General features: G+C 36.3%; 1 protein-coding gene and 1 non-coding gene across 2 annotated transcripts; both read right to left on the bottom strand.

Moving 5' to 3' along the window:
• Positions 1–1,200: 1,200 nt before the first annotated feature.
• On the bottom strand, positions 1,201–7,217 carry LOC104249205 (26S proteasome non-ATPase regulatory subunit 8 homolog A-like). Its single transcript, XM_009805582.2, has 6 exons — positions 7,038–7,217; positions 5,608–5,686; positions 4,581–4,683; positions 3,972–4,235; positions 2,918–3,029; positions 1,201–1,552 (listed from the first exon to the last, which is right to left on the bottom strand). The coding sequence occupies exons 1-6, from the start codon at positions 7,140–7,142 to the stop codon at positions 1,412–1,414; spliced, it is 804 nt and encodes a 267-aa protein (XP_009803884.1). The 5' UTR covers positions 7,143–7,217; the 3' UTR covers positions 1,201–1,411.
• Positions 5,368–5,470, bottom strand: LOC138876584 (U6 spliceosomal RNA). The gene has a single exon (XR_011401930.1). It is a non-coding gene; the product is annotated as a U6 spliceosomal RNA (small nuclear RNA).
• Positions 7,218–23,630: the final 16,413 nt, after the last annotated feature.

The following is a 23,630-nucleotide window of genomic DNA, read 5'->3' as shown; positions in this document are numbered from 1 at the left end:
ACCTACATACGCAGTGTAATTTTATGACGAAAGATGATCGGTTGACCACCTTTAGGACATGTAGTTTTGTCCCTGCACCAGTCATTTCAGACTATATATGTCAAAAAATAAAGGTTGTCACGGACTCACATACCTCAACGAAAAGGACAATGATACTATGATAGGATATGATTAGGTAATTGCAATTATTTGCAGCTGAGAATTCTTTAACGTATTGTTGTTATAGCTGTAAATATTTATTTATTAAAAAAAATTAATGTTTTCGTCGCGGCTAATAAGTGCATTTCAAATTTTCAATCCCCCTATTAAAGGCAATCTACAATATTTCCATGTTGAATAAGTCAAGTTTCTTTTTGGATTCATTTTCATATTATCTTCTTTGTGCTGCAATATTGACTAATTTGGCTAGTGATCGTATTACACTTAAATACGAAACCGACCGCACGTCAAAGAAAATCACGATTCTTAGTAGCTCAATTAATTGGCTGCTTAACTTTTACCTTGTGCCTAGAATTAGTAAAAATGGTACGGGCTAGCCAGTTTTCGGATCGGTCATTGAAAAATAATCACTATTTTGCTGCAACACGAAAAATTCCAGCATAATATACTGAAGATTGATGTACATGTATATGAACTTCCAGCATATTATGCTGGAACTCCAACACGCGAAAAGTTACAGCATAATATACTAGAAATTGGAACACCTGTATATGAACTTCCAACATATTAAACTGGAAGTCCGATATATTATATTAGAACTCCAGTATCATATACTGGAGTTCCAGTATATTATGCTGGAATATTTTTCGGAGTTTGTATTTTCGTTCAGATTTATCTTTACATAAAAAGTGGCTAAATTTCGATTACTTTTGGAACTATAGCTATTTTTCAACGACCACTTGTAAATCTGGCTATTTTTTAATTTCTCCCCTAGATTTAGTCAACCACAAATACAATGACTAATTCTTAAATATTAGGAAAATGATGCAACTTATACTCCTGTAGCAGTTGTTGCACATAAATCACCACTCCCGGCAGGAATGCAAATTCTGAAAAGGAAAAACACACAGAAATGTTGCAGTGACCCACGGCCGTATACGAGAGCAACAAATATATGCAGACACTGAAACTTCCTTATGAAGCAGGCAAAATGTTTTTCACTAAATGTGGAATGAAACAAGTAACAGATTTAGATATATCTGACTTCAAAATGCAGATTAAATACCAAAAAGAAAGGTGCACAATCAGTTAAGATACAAAAACTGGTCCCCGTAACACATCCTTTTCGTTATCATTAACTCGTAATGGAGGTTAAAGGCAATGAATTCAACCAGAGCAACGAAATGTCAACTACTAAGAGTTGAATATATGAAATGTTGAAGTGACAAAGGGAACAGAGAGGCATATCCTCTCAGACAATGCGCTCCAACTCCCTTGCATAGCTGAGTGTTTGAGTGATAAGCTGAAGGGATGGTATTTCCTTGCAAGGCACAGAATCTTTTACTTTTTGGAAGACGATAAACCCATCTTTGATCTCCCACTCAGGATGCTCCTGCACAACACCCTCTGATCAGATGATTTCAAGAAAAGGAAAACAAGCAGTGCTCATATTGATCAGCCTTACAGGCAAAGAAGAAATGGTTAAACTAGTTTAAGAAGCAGACTAGTGAGATATTAACATTAACAGAGAAGGATTCTAAGGCAAATAAGGCGCCATTTATCTACCGGTAGCTACACATCCAGAATATAAATATCTGATTAAACAAGCATGAGGCACCCAGCTTTTATTGCTTTGGTACTCAAAAAGGAAGGATCAGTGCATCACCAATATCAAAGATTTAACGCTTATTATCTTAGTAAATGCAACACCACTACCAAGCTACTATACTACAAAATGCTGAATAGTATTCTTGCACTATTTTTTCGTTTGAAATGCTGCCCAGTTTTTACTGGAATGGTATACTGCCCTTCCTCTTACTTTTATATCCTTTATTCTTAGTTCTTATTGCCCTTCCCTTCAGTATTTATTTTAATATTTTTCTTTTAAATTCCGCTTCACTTCAAAAAAGCGAGCGCTTCGCTTCTCGCTTTAAGCCAAAAGGGGGTTGTCGCTTTTCCTCGCTTCACGCTATTCACAACACTGGTAATGATAGGCCTTTTATGGTATAAGAGGTTCACGGCAAGAGGATCCCCTTTATCCCTGTGCATTTCACAGTTGTCCTTGAGGGATTGAGTAGGATAAGAAGGCCAAGGATAGGTAGGGGCTATCAGTGGCTTAAAGGAGAAGGGTGGTGGGGACAAATACACAGAAACTTAAGAAATACTCCAACTTTCAAGCAATCCTAAAATGAGGTTTGATCTTTAGATTATGAAAACTATTTTTCATTGAGGGGTAATTATATCGAGAGTTCATCACAGTTTATGGCTGCAAATTTAGTCAGTTCCCTACAACCATTTGGAGATGCCATTGTGGGCACGATAAAATGGTCTTTTTGTCGTAATATTAAAATATTCTAAAAAGGATTAGCATGATTGCAGACACAGTACTCATCAGAGGGGTATACTTATCCAACGTACTTCATCTACTCTCAGTCTACTAGCTGTCCTAGCTCCTTGTACACCACCTATTGCAGACATAATGGAGATGCAACACCAAAGGTACTTTGTGCTGGGCAAGAGAGCTATGAAAAAAATTCCATTGCATACATTGGTTTAACTGTTACTTCTCCAACTTTTTTTTTTTTTTTGGGGGGGGGGGGGGGGGTTGTTCACGAGTGCTTTCAGCAGACTTGAGGATTGTTCGTGGGTTGGACAAGCTTAGCCAATGAGATCTTCTTGGAAGCTATTTTAACAAAATTTGCTTCAATTACCAAAAAACTAAAGAACGGAGAGAGGGAGACAAGGGGACACAGTTTACCTCCCTAACATATTCAAGAAGTTCTTGATCCGAGGAGAACAGCAACATTTGCCGAGCATCACTAGTTGAAAGACGATCATAAGCTTTCTCACTGCATCCAGCTATCTCATCCCTACGAATGACAGGAGGAGTTGCACCATTTCAATCTAAAGACTAACATGTAACATGGCAATACATTTTGGTACAATAAGATTTATAAGGTGATTGGTTATTAATACACATTCAGAGAACACAGATATGCATATACTTTTGATGAGTACATACAATACATACGCGCGCGCACACACACACACAGAGATATATATATACACAAAGCCAGAGTTTCTTGACAATGCAGTAAAAAATTAAACAATACATGGGGTTTTAGGAGGCTTTAATATGGTTGTACTTTCAATATGTCCAGCTTCAAGCAGCCAGACTAACCGCTTTCTATTTGGTTTAAAACAAACTAGGCTTAAACCAGTTACTGTACCTTACTATAGGTAAAAATAAAAGTGCAGTTACGAAACAATATGTATGAATGTGTGTGTGCCTGCTCGCATGCATATCCCCAATAATATAAAATTTCAAATAAATAGAATAAATATCAGTGAAATTATCAATTAATGACAGTAAGTTAAAGATGTAATCAGAATTTCAATTCAGGCGGATTTCTTTTTCTCAACTTAGGATTTTCACTTTAACTAAGTAGTGCAAGGAATAAGGCAAATCCGGGAGGAGGAGAAAGATGAATTTCTATTCTTAATTAAGAGTCGTATATTTCTAACTTTCTTTATGTTGTTTGGAATTGAATAATTTCTTCAGAAAGTATTTCTGGTAGATCTAATTAATCTTTGAAAGATCTCACTTCATTAATCAAGCAATAAGTGACCCCTCTAACATGATTGCAGCTACACCAATGAACATATAAATATTAAGCTTAGGCAACAGTCCAACAAAATGTTCTCCCAAAAACTTCCAATCACCAGAGAGCAAAAATTGCAGTCATTATCTACAGCCTGTTCTGCCAAGTGCTACTATTAGTATAGAATGTGGGTGAAACGAATTAATTTACCTCACAGTCTTTGCAAGCAGATCCATGAAATAAGCATAGTTTGCATCTGGCACAGTCTGCCTTGCACTCAACACCCGGTGGTAGGCCCCTTCCATGAAAGATTGCTCCAATTCCACAGCATGCTTTATACATGGATTGTTCAAAGCATTTTGAGAAAGCAACTCAAGTTCAGTGTGGAATTCAGCAATCCTATTTTGTACAAGGAGTCTCAGAAGGTTGAGACCTAAGATTGGGTATTCCTGCGGGGAAGGTGGAAGACGACCACTGCATCATCACAAGAAAGAGAAGACGATAAGCACCTTCTTTTCAGTTCAATTGCTATGCATCTATAAAACAGACTCAACCAGCAGGTCTTAATATGACAAAAACAAAGATGTGACAAGAATAACTAGACCGCTACTAACATACACCAACCCAACTATGCTCTAAGGCATTTACCCCCCTTGTCCTAAAGCATATCCTAGTTGAAATCAGGGATTCAAACTAGCAGAAAAGCAATTTAAATATCTAACTCAGCCACCTCAGTTGATATATGTATTGCTCCCTTTTGTCAAACAAGCACAGAAGAATGAAATGGTATCTGGATCTAAAGCTTGAGTACATAGATACCGTGCATCTGTGTAATAAGACTTTAGCTGAAAAAAGTCCCTCTCAAAAGCATCTTGGTCCTCCATCTTCACAGATAAAACAACTGCATGCTCGTAAATATCTCCTGTGAATTGTTATACCATCGAATTCTATTAGTGTAGACAATTGAGAAAACCATAAAATTTCACCAAGCTCCAAATACACATGGCTGAAACTCAGGTAAATCACATAGTATTAGTAAGCCAAAAACAATCTCAACAATAAGCAAAACAGAAGAGTATAACAAGCTGAAATCACAGGCAATAAAGTTTTGCAATGTATTCCCGAGCATGAACTTGGTCACCCTTCACTTAAATTAACATTTCCATCTGAGAAAGAAACATAGTATTTAACTTTTCAAACAATAGTTGGTCTTTGGTTAAATTATAACTACAACGATAATGATACTAATAATAATCACAAGCAAACAACTTTCTGCCTTTCCTAGACTTCCAGACATGATCAGAAATAGCGATTCACCAAGCAAGGAGAAAAGCACTCTACATTCGGACGGCCTCATGGAATACATGCCCTGCATACTTTTTTGAAAAAGGTAGCTGATTTCATATATATATAAAAGAACTCAAGCATGCCTTGCATGCTTGGAGGACATTTTCTATTTAATTTTAATAAAGTAATAACTGTAACAAATTGTTCGGAGACACTGCTGCTCCTTCTCCTAGTGTGCTTTTTTATTTTTCAAACGGTTGGACTACATAACATTACACTTTCAATTTTAGAGCATATCACATAGTGGTGAAAGAATGTCGAAAAAGGGAAGGAAAAAAAACAAAATAGTGTCATCCTTGCGCAGGGGCCATGCTAATCTTCTATGTATCGTTCCAATTTTATCGGATGTCCCCGAAGGAGAATAACAGAACATTGTATCTCCAAAATAATGTACTTATAATCCATAGATACACAATCAACAACCAGACACCAGCATCTATAGAAGCAATTAGGCGAACATAATAAACAAAATAAGATGAAGAAGAGTGCAGAACATTACTTGCAATTGTCAACTCATGGATGGCATTAGGTGTTTCTTGGAATAGGGGAGGTAGGCTTTTGAATTCGGTCAACAGAACCTAAAACATCAATAAGAAAAATCATAGTTAACGGGAAAAAAGTGTTTACTAAAACTGATTTCAACAAGGTAAAGAAGTCCTTTATATTTTAAAAAACAACAAAACAAAGGTAAGAGAAGTCATTGCTAATATCTAGAATCGCACAAAAACAATATATATTTGGTACCTTATCTCCTCAATTGACCAACTATGCCCCAATCATAAACTAGTCGAGGTTGGCTATTATGACTCCCCTATGTAAATTCAGCTCTGTTTGGTGCATCTCATTCCAAATAGTCCATTCAGGATTTCCCTAAAACTAGAGGTTCTCTAAATCTCACACTTATCAGTGGATCAGTCTTTTGCCTAGAAGTGCTGGTTGTATCCAGCTCGTGACGATGGACTAAGTTACCGAATATCTCTAAGCCACCATTTCTCCCTTTTTAAATGTTCATTGGAAAATACGGGACAGAATGGACTGTGTAAGTTGATATGTCTCTCATTTGAAGCTTTTTTAGGTCCAAACATTCTATTTGAGATATTGCTACCTAATCTCCTATCAAAATAAACCTTGAAGCATAGTATCCTATGCTCTTTCACATTAATTGCATGTTAGACAGCTAAAAAACATGACACGATCATCAAAGCACAAACTAGAATATCATAAAGAAGATTATCTTAACAGAAGATTCTTTTTATAAGCAAGAAATTTCCTATGAGTTAGCTGGCCCACCCCTGTTGTGGCACAAGGTTCTGAAACTCGGGGTAGTATGTGCCCGTCTCTGTATTCCCCTCCCACTTAAATACCAGGATTTGGCCTCAACATGGTTCGGACTCGTAAAGTGCGCCTACCATACATTCGGGGCTATCATAAAGATACGTCTTCTAAGGCAACAGAATAGGAAGTGTTCAAGAACAAGAGCTAAATTATGACAACTACAGCTAAGGTTCTGTATGAGTTTGAGCTGCGGTAGTGATATCCACTACCTTGAGCTGAAAGATATCCTCTTGCAAGTATCAAAATCGTTCCTAACAGAAGTGTGGAATTTCACAATAAATGCAATCACAAAGAGAAGATTTTTAAGGCAGCATAAAAGTAAAATCTAAAAATAGCACATTTCATAAGAGGAGTAATATTATTACAAAAATAAAAGCTAGGGTCTTAGACGAGTTTGACTGCAAGCATCAAAATCGTTCCGCATAAAATCGGCATATATAATTATAATTATCACCACAAAGATAAGCATTTTAAGCTAATTGAAGAGAATACTTCTAATCATCGTACATTTCAGAAATTGAGCAAAATTATGAACAAAAAAGCTAGGGTTTTGAACGAGTTTAAGCAGTGGTAATGAATGATTGAAGCGATTACCTTGAGCTGAGAGAGTAGGGTGGTACAAACGCCGAAATCGTTACGCACAAAAGCGGCTTTGAATCGCTCGAAAAATTGTGAAACTTCCTTTAGCTTTGGATCCATCTCTGATCGGAGCTTTTCGAATGTAGATTTGGTTCTTCTGTAAAAGGATTCTCTTCTTTCTCTACAAGTAAACGGAAGAACAGGAAGGGACGATTTTTGCGAGTATTTATAAAAGGGGCCTCATAGCCCACGGGAGAAGAGTTTGTGGGCTGATCAATCTAATGGATATTGGGCCCAATAGGTTCTCCCCAGTCTTGTATTGACTTTTGAAGAATTAACCTAAATAGCTGATCCAATTGTTTAAATTTAATATAGTCAGTAGATGTGTAATGTATATATTATAAAAAGTGAACGGATGAAATATTATAATAATAAAAATTTAAAAAGGCAAAGGTTGATAAATTAAAGGGTAAAATAGATACTTGGCCATTAAAGGTTTGACAATTCTGTTGAGTGATCTTTTGAGCGCGTTATAGTCATAGTTAAGTGCTTTTTTCTGTTACAAGAAAAAAATAGTTTTACTAAGTAAATTCGGATAGTTAAATAATTATTTGATTAATTGACTCATCATAATGAGTTATGCTAAATTTTATAGGAAAAATTTCGCGACATAGCAAAAATATATACTATATTTACCATTCGTAGATATACTTTCAGAAAATTATCATTCGTATCTATATTTACATTTTATAGCAAATTCACCTGCAATCCAGAAATAAGAGATCAATTGTTTTAAACTGAAACAAGAGAACAACAAGCTCTCGTAGCCCAGTTGGTTAGAGCAGTCGCAAGCGGAGGTCTTCACTTTGACTCTCGACGAGAGCATTTTATTTATTTGTATGTGTGGCCAATGGTGGTTAATTGAACAGTATTTGCCGAAACATTATAATGTGTATAAGGTAATATACATATATATGTATATATATATATATATATATATATATATATATATATATATATATATATATATGTGTGTGTGTGTGTGTGTGTGTGTGTGTGTGTGTGTGTGTGTGTATGTATATATATAAAACTTTATATATCAATGTATAATCTGATATATATTGGCTAGGAAAAGTAAATAGTAAATTCGGTCGGCTATTTTTGTGAAGATACATTGACTTTTTCATCCATCTTTGTATAACTATTGTTTACTTCTAATTGCAATTACATGGATTTTTACCTAGCTATACTATATTAGAAACTTATTTACCTATGTTCTCTATATTTTTAGAGTTTTTAATAAGTATCTAAGTTTTTCTTACAAATTATATATATTACTTCTCAAAAGGCTCTCACCCCATTATTAGTGCCTTCAATTAAGAGATTCAATTATATCATTTCTTTTTTTTTTTCCTCTCATCTTCTCTCTCTCTCTTTTTTTACATCAAAATCCCTTAATCTACGCCTATAATCTCCATCTTCTCTCTTCCCACCATTTTTGACAACTTTTATATTATTAAAAAATATTCAGAAATTGTATGATAATTATATCATAACTGTATTCATAATTGTATTTGAATTATATCATATACATCAATGCCTAAAATATAAATGTATCATACTTGTATCATAATTGTATCTAATACATTAATACTCAAAATAATTCCTGATACAATACTAATAAATTAATATATAATTATCATATTTGTAATAGAAACTGTAAAATTCGTCACGAACTCACAACTACTCGTAATAATATACAGTAAATATACAATTATCATACATTGTAATATAATTCCTGCAACAATAATGATACATATACAATTATAATACAATCGAGATACATTTCTGAAAAATTGTGATACAATTATGATCTTCACCTTCTTCGAGTTTCAATCACAACTCTACACTAAAAATTTAATATAATCAAAATATAATTATATTAGTATTATATTGAGTATTGTTTTAGGTATTGATGTATCATATACAAGTTAAATATAATAAAAATTTTAGAAGAAAGAAAATAAGATTCAAAATTTACTCACAACTTGATTCTAGAGCAATATTTTGAATTTCATCTGCATTGTATCAATAAGAAATAGAGATTTTGGGTGATTAGTAAGAAAGAGAGAAATTGAATTTCAAAAGCTTTGGAAGAGGAAAAGAATCTACTATTTTGGGGGGATAACACTGGGTAAGCGAAATTTCTTACTGTGGGTAAGAACAATTTTGGGTAATTGTTAAGAAAGAGAGAAAATATTTTTATAATCCTTTGGAAAAGGAAAGAATCTTAAATGTACGGAGAATTATTGGAAATGGGGGTTGGGTGTCATGTAACTGATAGGCTAGAATTAAGGGATCTTGAATTCTTCTTTTTTATGGTTTTGTATATAACTAGTAAATATAGATATATAAAATAATTAATAAGAAACTTAATAAAGGTGGTAAACGGTTTCTATTATAGTATAGTTAGGTAAAAATTCCCATATTATATAAAGTTTCATTTATGGGTGTTTATAAATATCCGAAAAATCGAACCAAATCGAAAATCGAACCAATCCAACCAAGAAAATCGATACTTTTTTGCTTTGATTTGGTTTTGGTTTTGAATTTTAAAACCCGATAAAATTTGGTTTGTTTTTGGTTTTAATAAAAAAATACTGAAAAAATCGAACCAAACCGACTATAGAAGTTATTCAAAATCTATTATTACACTTTTATATATGTACTATTTTATACAATGTTTCTAAACTTTTATGGTACATTTTAATCGCTATTATAATAATCTAGTTTTTTGCCTTTATATTTTAATTTGATTGGTAGTTTTATTTACTAAGTACAGGAATATATTTCATGTTAAAAATAATCTATTTTTAATTGAGTCCTTAAATTATTCATTACTATTTGATTCAATTATCATCAATATATTTTGGTAAATGATGGATTTTTCAAAGAGCAATTGACTTGATAGCGTTACGTTGAAAATGTAATCGCCGGAATATGTGTTTGGTAATGTGTGTCTCATATTTAAGAAAAAAATTGAAAATTACCGAAAAATTTGACAAAAACCGAATCAATAAAAAATCGACTTATTTGATTGGGTTTCTTTTTAGAAAAAAATCGATCAAAGCCGAACCATGGACACCTCTAATTTTATTATGTTGTAGACAGAGCAGAGTTATTAGGTACGGTGCCCTTTTCAATTTATTTTAAGGTAAATCTTCTTGGCTAGTACTTCTCTATTTTCATATTCATGTTCTAGAGCAATTTTCTAACTAACACCTCTTTAATTATAACTTCCAATGCTCTTTTGATAATGGGTTTTTTGAAGAATTACTAATTGATTGTAGTAACGTGGTTGCTTTTTAGAATCTTATGTTTTATTATTTCTGAGGAATTTGTCATGTAGCAATATAAAAAAGTGTCACTTTTCGCCCAAAAATTGTACTACACAAATAGGGCAAAAACAAATTCTTTTAATTATATATAAACTGTCGAATCCCTTTGACATAATGGAAAATTCTAGTGTAGTAACAAAATGGTTCAAAAATTGCTTTAGTTCATAGGTACAAATAAGAGGCATAACACTCAGATATTTTTTTGAATCCCGTTTTATAAATTCCTAGTTCCGTCACTAATTATTTGTATTTACCCCTATGATTTGGCACTACACTTTAATGAGCTAGAATCAACCTTCTATGTTTGGTGAATAATTGAAAAAAATAAAAAATTATTTGGGTAGCGAGTTTTTCTTGGAATTAACTCCTTTGCTGATATTATATCTTTATGTTTTGAAACAAAAGTAAGATTGATATATATTCATTATGATGATTTTTCGAACTGTAACAAATAACATTTGTGCTTAATAATCATCACTTTTGACTTCTGCATATTCGATTATACCAAGTTCATGTAATACTTAGATTGAAAGGTGTACCATAATGGTTTTGCTATAATATTATCCCATTCCCTATTGATGTATCAGACTGTAAATGGCTAGCTGTGTCACGATCCTAAACCCGAACCCGATCGTGATGACGCCTTTCGTGAAGACAAGGCTAGCCGACACTTCCCATTTCAGTTTTAAGCAATCAAACAATAAGAATTTAAGTGTAAAACATGATAATTAATCCAAAAGTGAACAGTTAACAGTACAGTTGTGGAAGATAAACCCAACACAGCCCGATACGGGGTATCACTAGTCATAAGCATCTAACCATACGCTACAAGTCTGAAATACCTACTAAACTATTACAGAACAACTGATAAAGAGATAGAAATGATATAAAGGGGAAGAAACACGGGACTGCGGACGCCAAGCAGCTACCTCGTGCACTCCGAAGTCTACTGGGAGCTCTCAACTCGCGCTAGTTGGATCAACAACGCCTGAATCTGCACACGGGGTGCAGGGAGTAAAGTGAGTACTCCAACTCAGTGAGTAATAATCATAAATAAACGACTGAGAGATATGAAAACACATAAGGCACATTACTGGCTATAATGAAGTACTAGAACCGGTAAAAATAGCGAATCAGTAAAGATATGTGAAATCATTTAAGTTCAGTTTAAACTTCATGAAATGTCTTTTCAACAATTAAACAGATAAATGACAGGCAAATAAGAACAATAAACACATAAAGGTTCGCCCCTCGGGCATAATGTCAACAAATCCGCCCCTCGGGCAATATCTCATAACAATACCAGTCCCTCGGGCTATATCTCACATCACAATGGGTACCCGCACTCACCGGGGGTGTGCAGACTCCTGGAGGGGCCTCTTACGGCCCAAACGCAATATCAAGCCATCTCATGGCATCATCACTAGGCTCTCGGCCTCATATCAACAAGCCACCTCGTGGTGTACAAATTTCAGGCCCTCAACCTCATAATCATAATTAATGTATCACCACTACGACGTGCAGCCCGAACCAAAAGTATCCTCACAACACAGGCCCTCGGCCTTACTCAGTCAAAATCACATAAGCCACTCGGGGCAACAGTAAAACATGATGCTCAACCCAAAATATTATTTGAAATATCATTTAGTATGTTAAAATATAGTAAACATGGCTGAGTTATGAAAACAGTAGATTATAGCATGACTGAGTACAAGTATAAAGTCAAAACAGTGAGAAAATATCAATAACAATCTCCTAAGAGTTCAAATAGTTGACACGAGGCCCAAATATGTCATTCAGCCCAAAACATGATGATAGCAAATAGTTTTCAGTCAAATACGCGGTAAAATAGTCATTTGGGACGGACTAAGTCACAATCCCCAATAGTGCATGATCTCACACTCGTCATCAAGCGTGTGTGTCACCTCAATATAGCACAACGATGTGCAAATCCGGGGATTCATACCCTCAGGACATCATTTACAATCATTACTCACCTCGATCTAGTCAAAACTCTAGCCCGCGATGCCTTTGCCCTCACGAACCGACCTCCGGATGCTCCAAATCTAGCCACAATCAGTACATACCCATTAAAATATGTTAAAGGAACAAAGCTCACTCGAAAATATCCAATTTACATCAAAAATCCCGAAATTGCTCAAACCCGGCCCAGGGCCCACGTCTCGGAATCCGACAAAATTAACATCAATAGAATCCTCATCCTCCTACGAGTCTATACATATCAAGAACATCACAATCGGACCTCAAATGGCCCCTCAAATACCCACTCAAAGGTCTCTTAATCTCAAGTCCTAATTACCCACTTTTGCACTGATTTTCCCATAGATTTCAAGCTTACAATGTTAAAATTCACCATAGAAACAAGTTTAGGGTTCAAAATGTTACCTCCACGAAACCCTCTTGAATCCCCTCTTCAATTAGCTCTCCAAAGCCTTCTCCCGAATGAAATATAGTGAAAACCCACTCAAAATCGCGAAGGGAACCTTTTATACTTTCTGACCCAGGCATTTTCGCACCTGCAGTCCATTTTTTGCTTCTGCGACCAGATCCATCGCATATGCGATTTTTCATTAAATTGCTAATTTCTGCATCTGCTGTTAAAAACTCTATGTGCTACCACAGGTGCGCCCACGACACCGCTTATGCGATTCCTGAAGGACTTCACATTGGCCGCATCTGCGGCTGCCTTACGCTTCTGCGATCATCGCACCTGCGGCCTCCCAACCGCAGGTGCGGTTATGACAGAAACCAAATGCTTCAGTTGTAAAAACTCAATTCCAAATTCTTCCGTTACCCATTCGGAATCACCAAGAGGCCCCCGGTACCTCAACTAAGAGCACAAACAAGTCACATACCACCATTCAAACTTGTACCAATCTTCAAAACACCTCAAACAATATCGAATCGCCCAAAACACATTGGATTCAAGCCGAAGCTGCCAAAATCTTCCGAATTACGCTTTCGATCAAAAAGTATACCAAACCACGTCCAAATGACCTGAAATTTTGCACACTCATCCCAAATGCCACAAAGGAAATACTACAACTTTCGGAATTCCATTCCGACCCATATATCAAAATCTCACCTATCAATCGGAAAATGCCAAAGTCTCAATTTCGCCAATTCAAGCCTAAACCTTCTACGGACCTCTAAAATGCATTTCGATCATGCTCCTAAGTCCCAAATCACCTAACGGAGCTAACCAAATCATAAAAATTTCGACCCGAGATCATATACCAACAAGTCAAATCTTGGTCAAACCTTTCAAATTTCAAGCTTCAAACTGAGAACTGTTTCTTCAAAATTCATTCCGGTTACCCTGAAAACCAAAACCGACGATTTACATAAGTCATAATATATCACACGGGGCAAGTCATGCCCGAGAACTGGCAAGCAAGGTGCAAAAGCTCAAAACGACCGGTCGGGTCGTTACATCCTCCCCCACTTAAACACACGTTCGTCCTCGAACTTGCTCAGAGTTGTTTTGAAAACCATCAAATCGCTATGTAACCTTACCATGCACATACCTTGGGGTGATCCCACGTCACCCTATCTCATATAGGTCTGATAACACAATATAACCGAAATTTCACAATCTAACCTAGCCCATAAAACTTAGAACCACATTTTCACTTCCGAAATCATCCACCGGATCAGAATCTCACATCTATACTCTGAATAAGCCCGAACAAGCTGTAATAACCCATACCTGCAACCTCAGGTGAAATCACATGATATACCACATAACTCAAACACGTGTAGTGATAACTTCTAATCACGACAGCTACACACAACACCCGAATACCGTTAGAAAATCTCTTATAAACTAAAATCTCATTCCAACACTTTCATATACTGCCAATGATAAATGAAACACGCAGTAAGCCATAACTATTTCTCAAATCAACCATTCGCGAAGCCACCTCTCCTTTGGCAAAGACCATAGCAACTTTCTAAGCCGAACCTCGATATTATCCTTCAAACATGTTGAAATCGAATCCGTTCGTATTCATTAAAGGTCCCAACGATCTCATCTAATCCAACACAACTACTCTAGTGACATGACACCTCAATACACACTAAAGCCACAACTTGCGCAATCCGCGCACCAATAGGCAATAATCGGAACATACTCAAATCATGAAAATGACTCAAATGAAAGAGTTGTACTGCAAGCTCAGCAGAACCACCTCAACACAATGCTGAGAACCCATCACACATTGTAGAAACAGAACACATGAATCTAATCCGCAGGATCATACCTCCACATAGCTTCGCTCAAATGTATGACCCTATCTAATCACTGGTCCACATGAAACACCTCAAGTGACTCTGCTCGAAATTGACAACCACATGCAATTGATGTCTAGAACTAAAGAAAATATTCATAACCACGGTGAAGCAAATACATAACACCACACAAACCCAAAAGGACATAACCGATACGCCATCTGCCGAGCAATATCCAATACTCTTTCCGCTCGACTTTCACTATGAATCCCTAATGGAACCGCACTATATGTGCCTATAACCAACAAATCATAATGCCTCGCAACCCACAAAAGTAACTCATATAACACCTCAGAACGCTAATTGCTCAATAACAACCGAATCAACACATCCCTCAACAATACGACTCAGAGCCAGCCAAACCGACTCTAGTTAGAACACATATCCACATTGGCCTGCCAACGGACCCCTTATCAAGGAACCTTGAAGCTGCTCCTTCAACTCCTTTAACTCTGCCGGTGCCATACGATACGGTGCCCGACATCAAATCAATACCGAAATCGACTACCTTGACCGGCGACATGCCCGACCACTAGAAACACGTCCGAAAAGTCCCTCATCACTAGAACTGGACCAATAGTAGGAATCTCTGCACTGACATCCATCACGAAGGCCAAACAATAAAAATAATCCTTCCCAGCCATCCGCTGGGTCTTCGAAATATAAAACCACCCTACTAGAACATAATCCGTCGAACCTCCCAACCATCCGTTGGCATTCCCGGCATAGCCAACATCGCTGCCTTAGTGCAATAGTCCAGAATAATATGACACAAAGACAACCAGTCTATCCCCAGTATCATAACAAATCCTAACTTACCAAGCAGCAAAAGATCCACCCGGGTCTTCAAACCCCGATACTCACTATATAGTGCCGATACGCGCGACCCACAACCATAACATAACCTGAATATAGGAACTCCCAGTCTTCAACCTCATATAGCATACGAGTCTCTATAACCGATCCCAATTCCGCCGTCCGAATATACAACACACCTCTAATACCTAATTTTTCCATGAGATATACTCTAAAATTCTTCTGTGCCACCAAGCAAACTCGAATATCAGCAGTCAATCCAACAAGAGAGTGCCGCAATACTACCGAAGTACCATCAACTTAATCACATTTCCTTTTTCTGAAACATATACCCTCGTCAAATCACCCCAATTAGCAACCATTTCCTTAATCATCTGAAGATCATTTCCCTAATCATCTGAAGCTCATTTCTCTAATTATCTGAAGCTGCCGCTGCCTAAGGATGTTATGATCTTCCTTTTAGAACTGAACCGAGACCTTACACATGTAAATCTCAAGCCTACACTATATACCGCATATACCATACCATCCTAGGATAACATGAGAGCTTCATATCCCTTTCGAGCCACAAGCGACTATGTACTCAACCAACCAAGAACTTTCCATTGAGCCTATCTGGAAGAAAATCACTATACATCCCACACTCCTCATGCCAGTAGAAAATACACACCTCCAATCCATGGTAGAAATCATCAAGAACTCTCCGAGTTCCCTTTTGCACAAAATCAAATCTGTCAGGACTGAATCCTTCTAACTCAACCAAGCTGCGCATGCCACTACAACCCAAGATCATTACCACGAAACACCTGTAGAAACTCATTACCTCGTAAACACCCAAGGAACTAATCATATCCTTACCTTACTGATCTGGCCTACTACCAAGCTATCCCATCTATCCAAGTTCCTTCTGATTTACCTTCAACTTGATACTCCTTCTTGCTATAACACCACAATTCCTCAACCCAGACTCATCACACGAGACTCAAACATAAAACCACACCGTCTAAGACTCATAAGCCGTTGATTACTCTCTTAAATATTCCCAAAAGCACCACATTCAAAATACTTTACTCTGAAGAGACTTCCTACGAATCTAATTCGTTGCCTTCACCTTCTTGATACTGATATATAGAATCCCATAATTGATGTAGAAATGCCACAAGTCTTGACACCCTCCAAATGCAAACCTCAGTTTCTAGCCAGAAGTACAACTTGAAAAACTCCAATTATTACATGTAAAATCTTGAACACATTAGAACCATCTTCGAGAGTCATCCACTCTACTCAAACTACAATTAGCCTGCTCAAACGAACCAAACAACCTGTGCCTCATTAGCACTCCGACACCGCAGAATGTAACCTCACCTTAATGACCAAGCAACTTCCTATTCTATGTGTAAGCACGTGATTTTTGCCCTATATGAGAATTACTCCCAAAATATTCAAAATAAAATAATTTTCCTTTGTGTGCGATTTTTGAATTTTCGTGGCATTTTTGGATAATTATTTGTATTTTTTTGTGTGCATGTTTATTTGTTATATTAATAAAAAATATAAAAATATGTCGCATTTGCATTTAATATTTAATTCTACAGTTAGGAGTAATTAAGTTTTGTTTTACAAAATGAAAAAATCATAAAAATATGTATTTTTGCATTTTTAGCATTTAACGTCCAAATTGTGTGATTTTATCATTAATTGCTATTTAATTGTGTATTAATTGTTATTAGGAGTTAATTAATATTTTTAGATAATTTTGGGTTGTTATAATTTAATCTTAGCATTTTTAGCTTTATTATTTAGGAAATTGAATAAATAGAAAAGAACAAAAATAAAAGAAATCGGATTGGGCTTTTTCTTCAAATCTTAAACCAAATACCCAGCCTTCCCTTACGACCCGGTTCATTTCAAACCGGGTCGACCCAGTCCATAACCCCAAAGACCCAACACCTCTATCTCCCTATCTTTCATTTCACAAACAAACCCTAAACCTAAAAGAAACCATCCGCCCCCTCTCTTTCTTTTCTTCTTCAAGCTTCCAAAAGACCCCTCCAATGGCTGCCTCACCATCGTCCCCAAACGACCCCTTCAACACCCAAAACAAACCCACCGTTGTTGCTTCAACCATCCACGTCCAAACGACCATCTTATTCATCGTCCTCACGACCTCCAGCTCGAACACCCAGACCACCCTCATCGTCGCTATAGACTCCCTCCGTTCGTCGCTACATCCGTCAACCGGACAAGCTCAACCTCACTATCCCAACCAGATTGTCCTCGTCATCCTTCTTCCAGTCGACAACCAATCAACCAGCCCCACGACCACCGGAGCCCCGTCGAACAGCAGCTGTTGCTGCTGCTGTTGCTTCACGTTCTTCTCCTTCGAACACCTAAACCACCATCGTCCAGCTCCAATCTATGAACGACCACAATCGCGAGCTCCACCCACTGCTCCTCCAGTCGCAAGCTCCAGCTCCACCACGCCTGAGCTTTGTCGTTCACCTCCAGCCAATCCCAGCAACATCACACGCCCAGTGCGTCTCCCAAACACCAGCCATCTGAGGTCTGCTCAGTTCCGTCGAGGTTCAGGCTTTGGTCCGGTAAGGTTTTGATCGAGTCTCTTGTACGTCGACTCGGGTTGGTCATTCAATGAAAGGTTCCATTTCTCTATTCTTAATTCTTGCTGCTTGCGCTTCCATGACAAATATGTTAATTTGTAAATGTTTTACATAGAAATGATATTCTTGTTGCACCCCCGATCTATTTGGATTTGTTAGATATGTAGATGAAGGTGACAGATTCGTGCTCATTTTGTTTGGAGTTTATTAGTTTTTCATCAAGTGATTTAATGTCGCGTGTTTATGTGTTGGTCCCAAGTGTTTATTTTAGTTCGATTCATTTATCTTTGTTATGATGTTGTTTGATTTAGTTTAAGTTCAACTGATGTTGAGTTTAGTGATTTAAATCTACTTGTTTGTCCTGTTAAGTTTGTTGATATGAATTTGACTCTGTTAGTAATTCATGAATGTTTGTTAATTTGGCAAGTTTATTATGCAGAAGTTGATTATTTGTTGTTTAAATTTGATTAGGAATTAGTTGTAGTTGCTATAGTTTGGTTAATTGATTTAGGAGGATTGGATATAGCTGATGGGGGTAGAATGGTAAATTGCAGTATTTTCAGGGGTAGAATGGTAATTTTAGTATTTTCAAGGGCATTTTCGGGATTTTAAAGGAGTCTTAAAAATAATTAATGAGTGCTCTGTCCACTAAGTATTAAATAATATTAAAATAATACGTAGTGGGGGACAAGACATAAGTTAGTGGGGAGGTGATATATTTATTTAATATAATGGGGGACAGGACACAAGATAGTGAGGAATAATTCTTTAGTTTAATATAGTGGGGGACAAGACACAAAATAGTGGGGAATAATTCATTTGTTTAAGGTAGTGGGGAACAAAGCATGCAATGATGAGAATATTTCGGGGAGTGGTTCAAGACAAGAGTCTTGTTATAAATAGAGTCATTTTTTGACACAAAAAAAAGAGACTTAGAGAGAGATTTTTTGGGAGGAGACTTTGAGAAGAAGAAAAAAAAAAAGTTGAGAGAGTTGACTGAATTTTGAGAAATCAGAATTTGAGAGCAAATGAGAAAAACAAGTTGAACTTTTACTTGAATAATTTCCGTTTGCCTTTTCTTGGGTGTTATTCAAAATCAGTAAACTACTGCATCTTGTATCCGTCTCTCTTCTGCTTTGACTGCGATTGCATTTTGGTACTGTTGGTTTTCAATCTGTTACTGGGTTATTCTACTGGACGTTACTGGTTTTGCTGTGTTGCTGAACCTGTTTGTTGCTGTGTATTTACGTTACTGCTGCTTCCACTGATCTTCATCTTCTTTCCTTGCTTTCCAAATACCAGGTACATCTTGTAAACTACTCGAAGCATGAATGCAAAAAGTGGAAAAGATTTGAAGCTGTAGTTTAATGCAGTCTTTTTTTTTTACTGTCTGTATTTAGAACATTCTATGCGCTGCCCATGTAAACTCTTTAAACGACTCACTTTCGAAACTCAACTATAATAACTCGTGAGCATGTAAATAAGTTAGAACTCTTTTCCTTTTATTATAGAGACGAACGGAATAGAAAACATAGTCACTATAGGTCGATCCTTTTTAAAAATAAAAATGAGGCGTGCCTTGCCAAACAAAAATGCAAATTGCGGGGCCCTCAATAATTGGTCATAATAAAATACTTAGAATTTGGGATGGACTGTTTAGTGAATTTCACTGCCTTCCCCAAAGATAATAACGCGTTAGACTCTTTAGGCGCAATTTAATTAAATTACATTCTTAAATTCGGGTGCGCATTTATGTGACCCAAATCCAAATCTCAACGGAGTTGGGATGTATTAACAACCACGGGCGCATTGATTGTGACGTGGTTCGAAATGCATTTTTACGACGTTGCAATTCCATAAAAAATAAATAATAATAAAAGCGATTTAAACCTAATAAAAGCACACAAGTTATAACATGTATTAAAATCATATATTTAGCCATTACAACAATTTAAGCGACCGTGCTAGAACCACGGGATTCGGGGGTGCCTAACACCTTCCCTCGGGTCAACAGAATTCCTTACTTAGAATTTCTGGTTCGCAGACTTCATTTGGAAAGTCGAATATTTTCCTCGAATTGGGATTCAAGATAAACCGGTGACTTGGGACACCAAAAGCCAAACCTTTCCCAAGTGGCGACTCTGAATTAAATAAATAATCTCATTTCGAATATTGTCACTTAAATTGGAAAAACTCCCTCACGCATTTATCCTTCGGGGTAGGCGTGCAAAAAGGAGGTGTGACAGCTCTGGCGACTCTGCTGGGGAACCGAACCCAGAACTCAGGTTCAGGGTTCAAGAATTCGAGCTTAGAATAACTGTTATAGTTGGCTTGTTTTATCTGATTTTTACATGTTGAGCCTAATATGCTAACTAACTGCTTTTGCCTCTTTGATATTTTGTGAACTGTATATAAACTGTGCTGAAACCCATCTCCTCTCTGAGTCTTCTAAATCATGAAGAAGGGTGCACTTCGTGTGACTTCTTTTCTGTTTAGAGTCAATCCCATTTTTGGAACGAGGTTCGGATAAGTTGCAAAGCCGGGTTGAGCTTCTGTATCCCCGGTACGCTGCCCCCTCGGCTCGAGCTGTCCGCTCGGGTAAGCCAGGTCTAGAACAAACACCCAGGTTCTGAACCTAGAATAACTCAACTTCATGCCGGATCTCTAGTAGGAACGCCTATCTGCATCATGTGCGTTTTTGACTTAGGGGACTCAACACAGGGGTTGAGTCCGTCTAGGAATAGCAACCTGAAACAGAAAAGACCATCCTGATGCATCCTACTTATTGCTTGTGCATTTTATTTGCTTTGTACTTGCATGCTGACCGGTTTTGAATATTGGAAAAATTTGAAAAAAAAAGAGAAAAGAAAATAGCAGTGTATAGGGTTAATCTTCTGCTTTGAAAAATAACAATGTCCAAATAGTGTCGAAACTCTGCCAAAATTTTTAAAAAATATTTTATATTTTAATAGTTTGTTTTACTAAAAGCAAAGGAAAAATAGAAAAGAGTCTTTATTTTTTGAAATTGTTCGTAGAAAAAGAAAAAGAAAAGAGTCTTTATTTTAGTTTGGGAATAGGTTATTTTATTGTTTGTTGAAAATGAAAAAAAAGAGTCGTTATTCTGTCTTGTTTTCAAAAAATAGAAAAGGAAAATAGTTTGTCTTGCCATGAAAAATGAATATGAAAAAGTCTTGTTTTTTTTAAAAAATAATTTTTTTATTTGTTTATGAAATGCCCAAAAAGAAAATGAAAAGAGTCGTGCTTTGGAAGTGGTTTTGTTATTTGCTTATGAAATGCCAAAAATGAAAATGAAAAAGAGTCTTGTTTTTTTTAAAACAAAATATAGTTTGTTTTATGACCGAACTACGCAGGTCTGATTCTCATCGGATGTGAGATACATAGGCAAATCTCATCGGTTCCGACCCCAATTTTCAAAAAATAATCCAAAAATATTTTCTTCCAGTCCCTTCTTTGAAAGTATTTCCTTAAAAATTTTAAAAAAACAAAAAAAAGTAGTTTTTAAACTCAAAAAAAAAATGATTTCCTTATTTCTAATATCTTTCATACAAAAAAAAAAGAATAATCAATATAAATCAAAATCTGAAATACGGGTTTCCTTCATTCTGAAGTATTTTTCCAAAAAATCCAAAAAATATCAGAAACAAAAATCCAGAAAAAATTGCTCTTTAGCTGTCTTTATTTTGTAAATATCCAAAAAAACTTTGAAAATATGAGTCCAAAAATATTTTCGCTTTTCTTTAGAAGTGCTTTTGTAAATAAATAAATAAAAACTCAAAAATCCAAAATATTTTCTTAAAAGTGCCTCTTTCGAAAATTAAGAGGCGACAATCAAAATCCAAAGAAAATATTTTCTTTCTTATTCAGAAAAAGAGAGAACAAATGAAAATTCAAACAAAAACATTTTCTTTTTTACTTCTAAAATTCTCAAAGTTACAGTCAAAAGAAAAGGAATTTTTAGAAGTCTTTCTTTCAAAAAAATAAAAATAGAGTCAAATTCAAAAGTCCAAAAAAAAATATCCTTTTCTTCTTTTAAAGCATTTTTTAGAAAAATCAAAAAGAAACAAAAATCCAAAAAAAAAAAACTTTTATTCTTTAAAGCATTTTTTTAAAAAAAGAATTATTCCAAAAGAAAAAAAAAAGAGTTAGTTTACTTACTCTATTCACGATCTCCCGAACTACGCAAGATCTGATTCATGCGGGGTCATGATACGTAGGCAATCCCCATCGGATTCGATCATAGCCATAAAATAATTGAGTAAAAAATAAATAAAAAAAGAGAGAATTTTTTTTAAAAAAGTGCCAAAAACAAAAAAAGAGCGGCAAAAACAAGATCAAGAGTGGTTAAAGAGAGGCAGGAATAAAAGAAAAGAGGTACATAGTGAAGAGAGCTAGTTTAAGGCCGGGATGAAATATGCAACCTGTTCAAATGGTAGAAGCGTTTAACTGTTTAGGTGTATTGCATCCCAACGTGCGATTTCCTATATGTTAAATGCCTCAAAACTAACAAGGTTGTGTGTGTGAGTAAATTAGCCAGGTTCTGTTCAGGTGATTGGTTTTGTTGGTATGCGTTGATGAATGCGCAACCTTACACGCGGCTACAATATTATCCACAAAACTGAGCTCCACTTCCCAGAAATGTCCATCCTTACCAAGATCCATACAATCCTTAATCAGATGTTCCCCGGTATAATCCTCGCCCAAGAGAGCCTTTCAGAAAGAATCAGTTCACCCCTATTGGTGAATCGTATTCAAGCTTGTTCCAAAAGCTGATTAGGCTAGATCTATTGCAGCCAGTGGACCAAATTCGGCTGAACCCCGAGTCCCCACCGCACTCAGCTGACACTATATGTGAATACCACTCTGGAGCAGTGAGGCACAATACAAAGGACTGTTGGACCCTCAAAAAGGCAGTTGAAGATTCAATTGAAGCTGAAAGAATCATTTTTCGAGATGAAGAAGCTCCTGATGTGATGAACAATCTGTTGCCCGCCCACAACAACAGGCCAATAGCCGGAATGATTTGTGAAGATGATGAATTTGATTCGGCACTGAAGGCCATTACAACCATTGCCGAGATAGAAGAAAAGTCATAAAATGGTTGCCAAACATGAAAGTTCCCCATCAGACGGGAGTCTCAGTAGCCAGTCTTGCTATCCTTTCTGCATCTAGATTATCTCAGGGTGTGATCCAGATGTTTTACTTTATTGTCTTACTTTCTTATATAAACCATTCTATCTTCAAAAAATTCAATCAAAATCAAGAAAAAAAATGAAATTAATATTTCACTGTCTAGGAATGTCTCTTCTCTTAATCTTGTCATTTTCTTTCTTATTCTCTTTTCAATTCTCTTAAATGCAGATTTCAATAACACGACATGCTTGCGGACTTAATGCCCGGATCTTGAAAGCCGCCAGACCTCGAAATAATGAATCAAGGATTAGATC

Source organism: Nicotiana sylvestris, chromosome 8 (assembly GCF_000393655.2).
Source record: "Nicotiana sylvestris chromosome 8, ASM39365v2, whole genome shotgun sequence".
Classification (NCBI taxonomy): Eukaryota; Viridiplantae; Streptophyta; class Magnoliopsida; order Solanales; family Solanaceae; genus Nicotiana; species Nicotiana sylvestris.
Note: the sequence above shows the minus strand (reverse complement) of the source record. Positions and strands in the feature narration are given on the sequence as shown.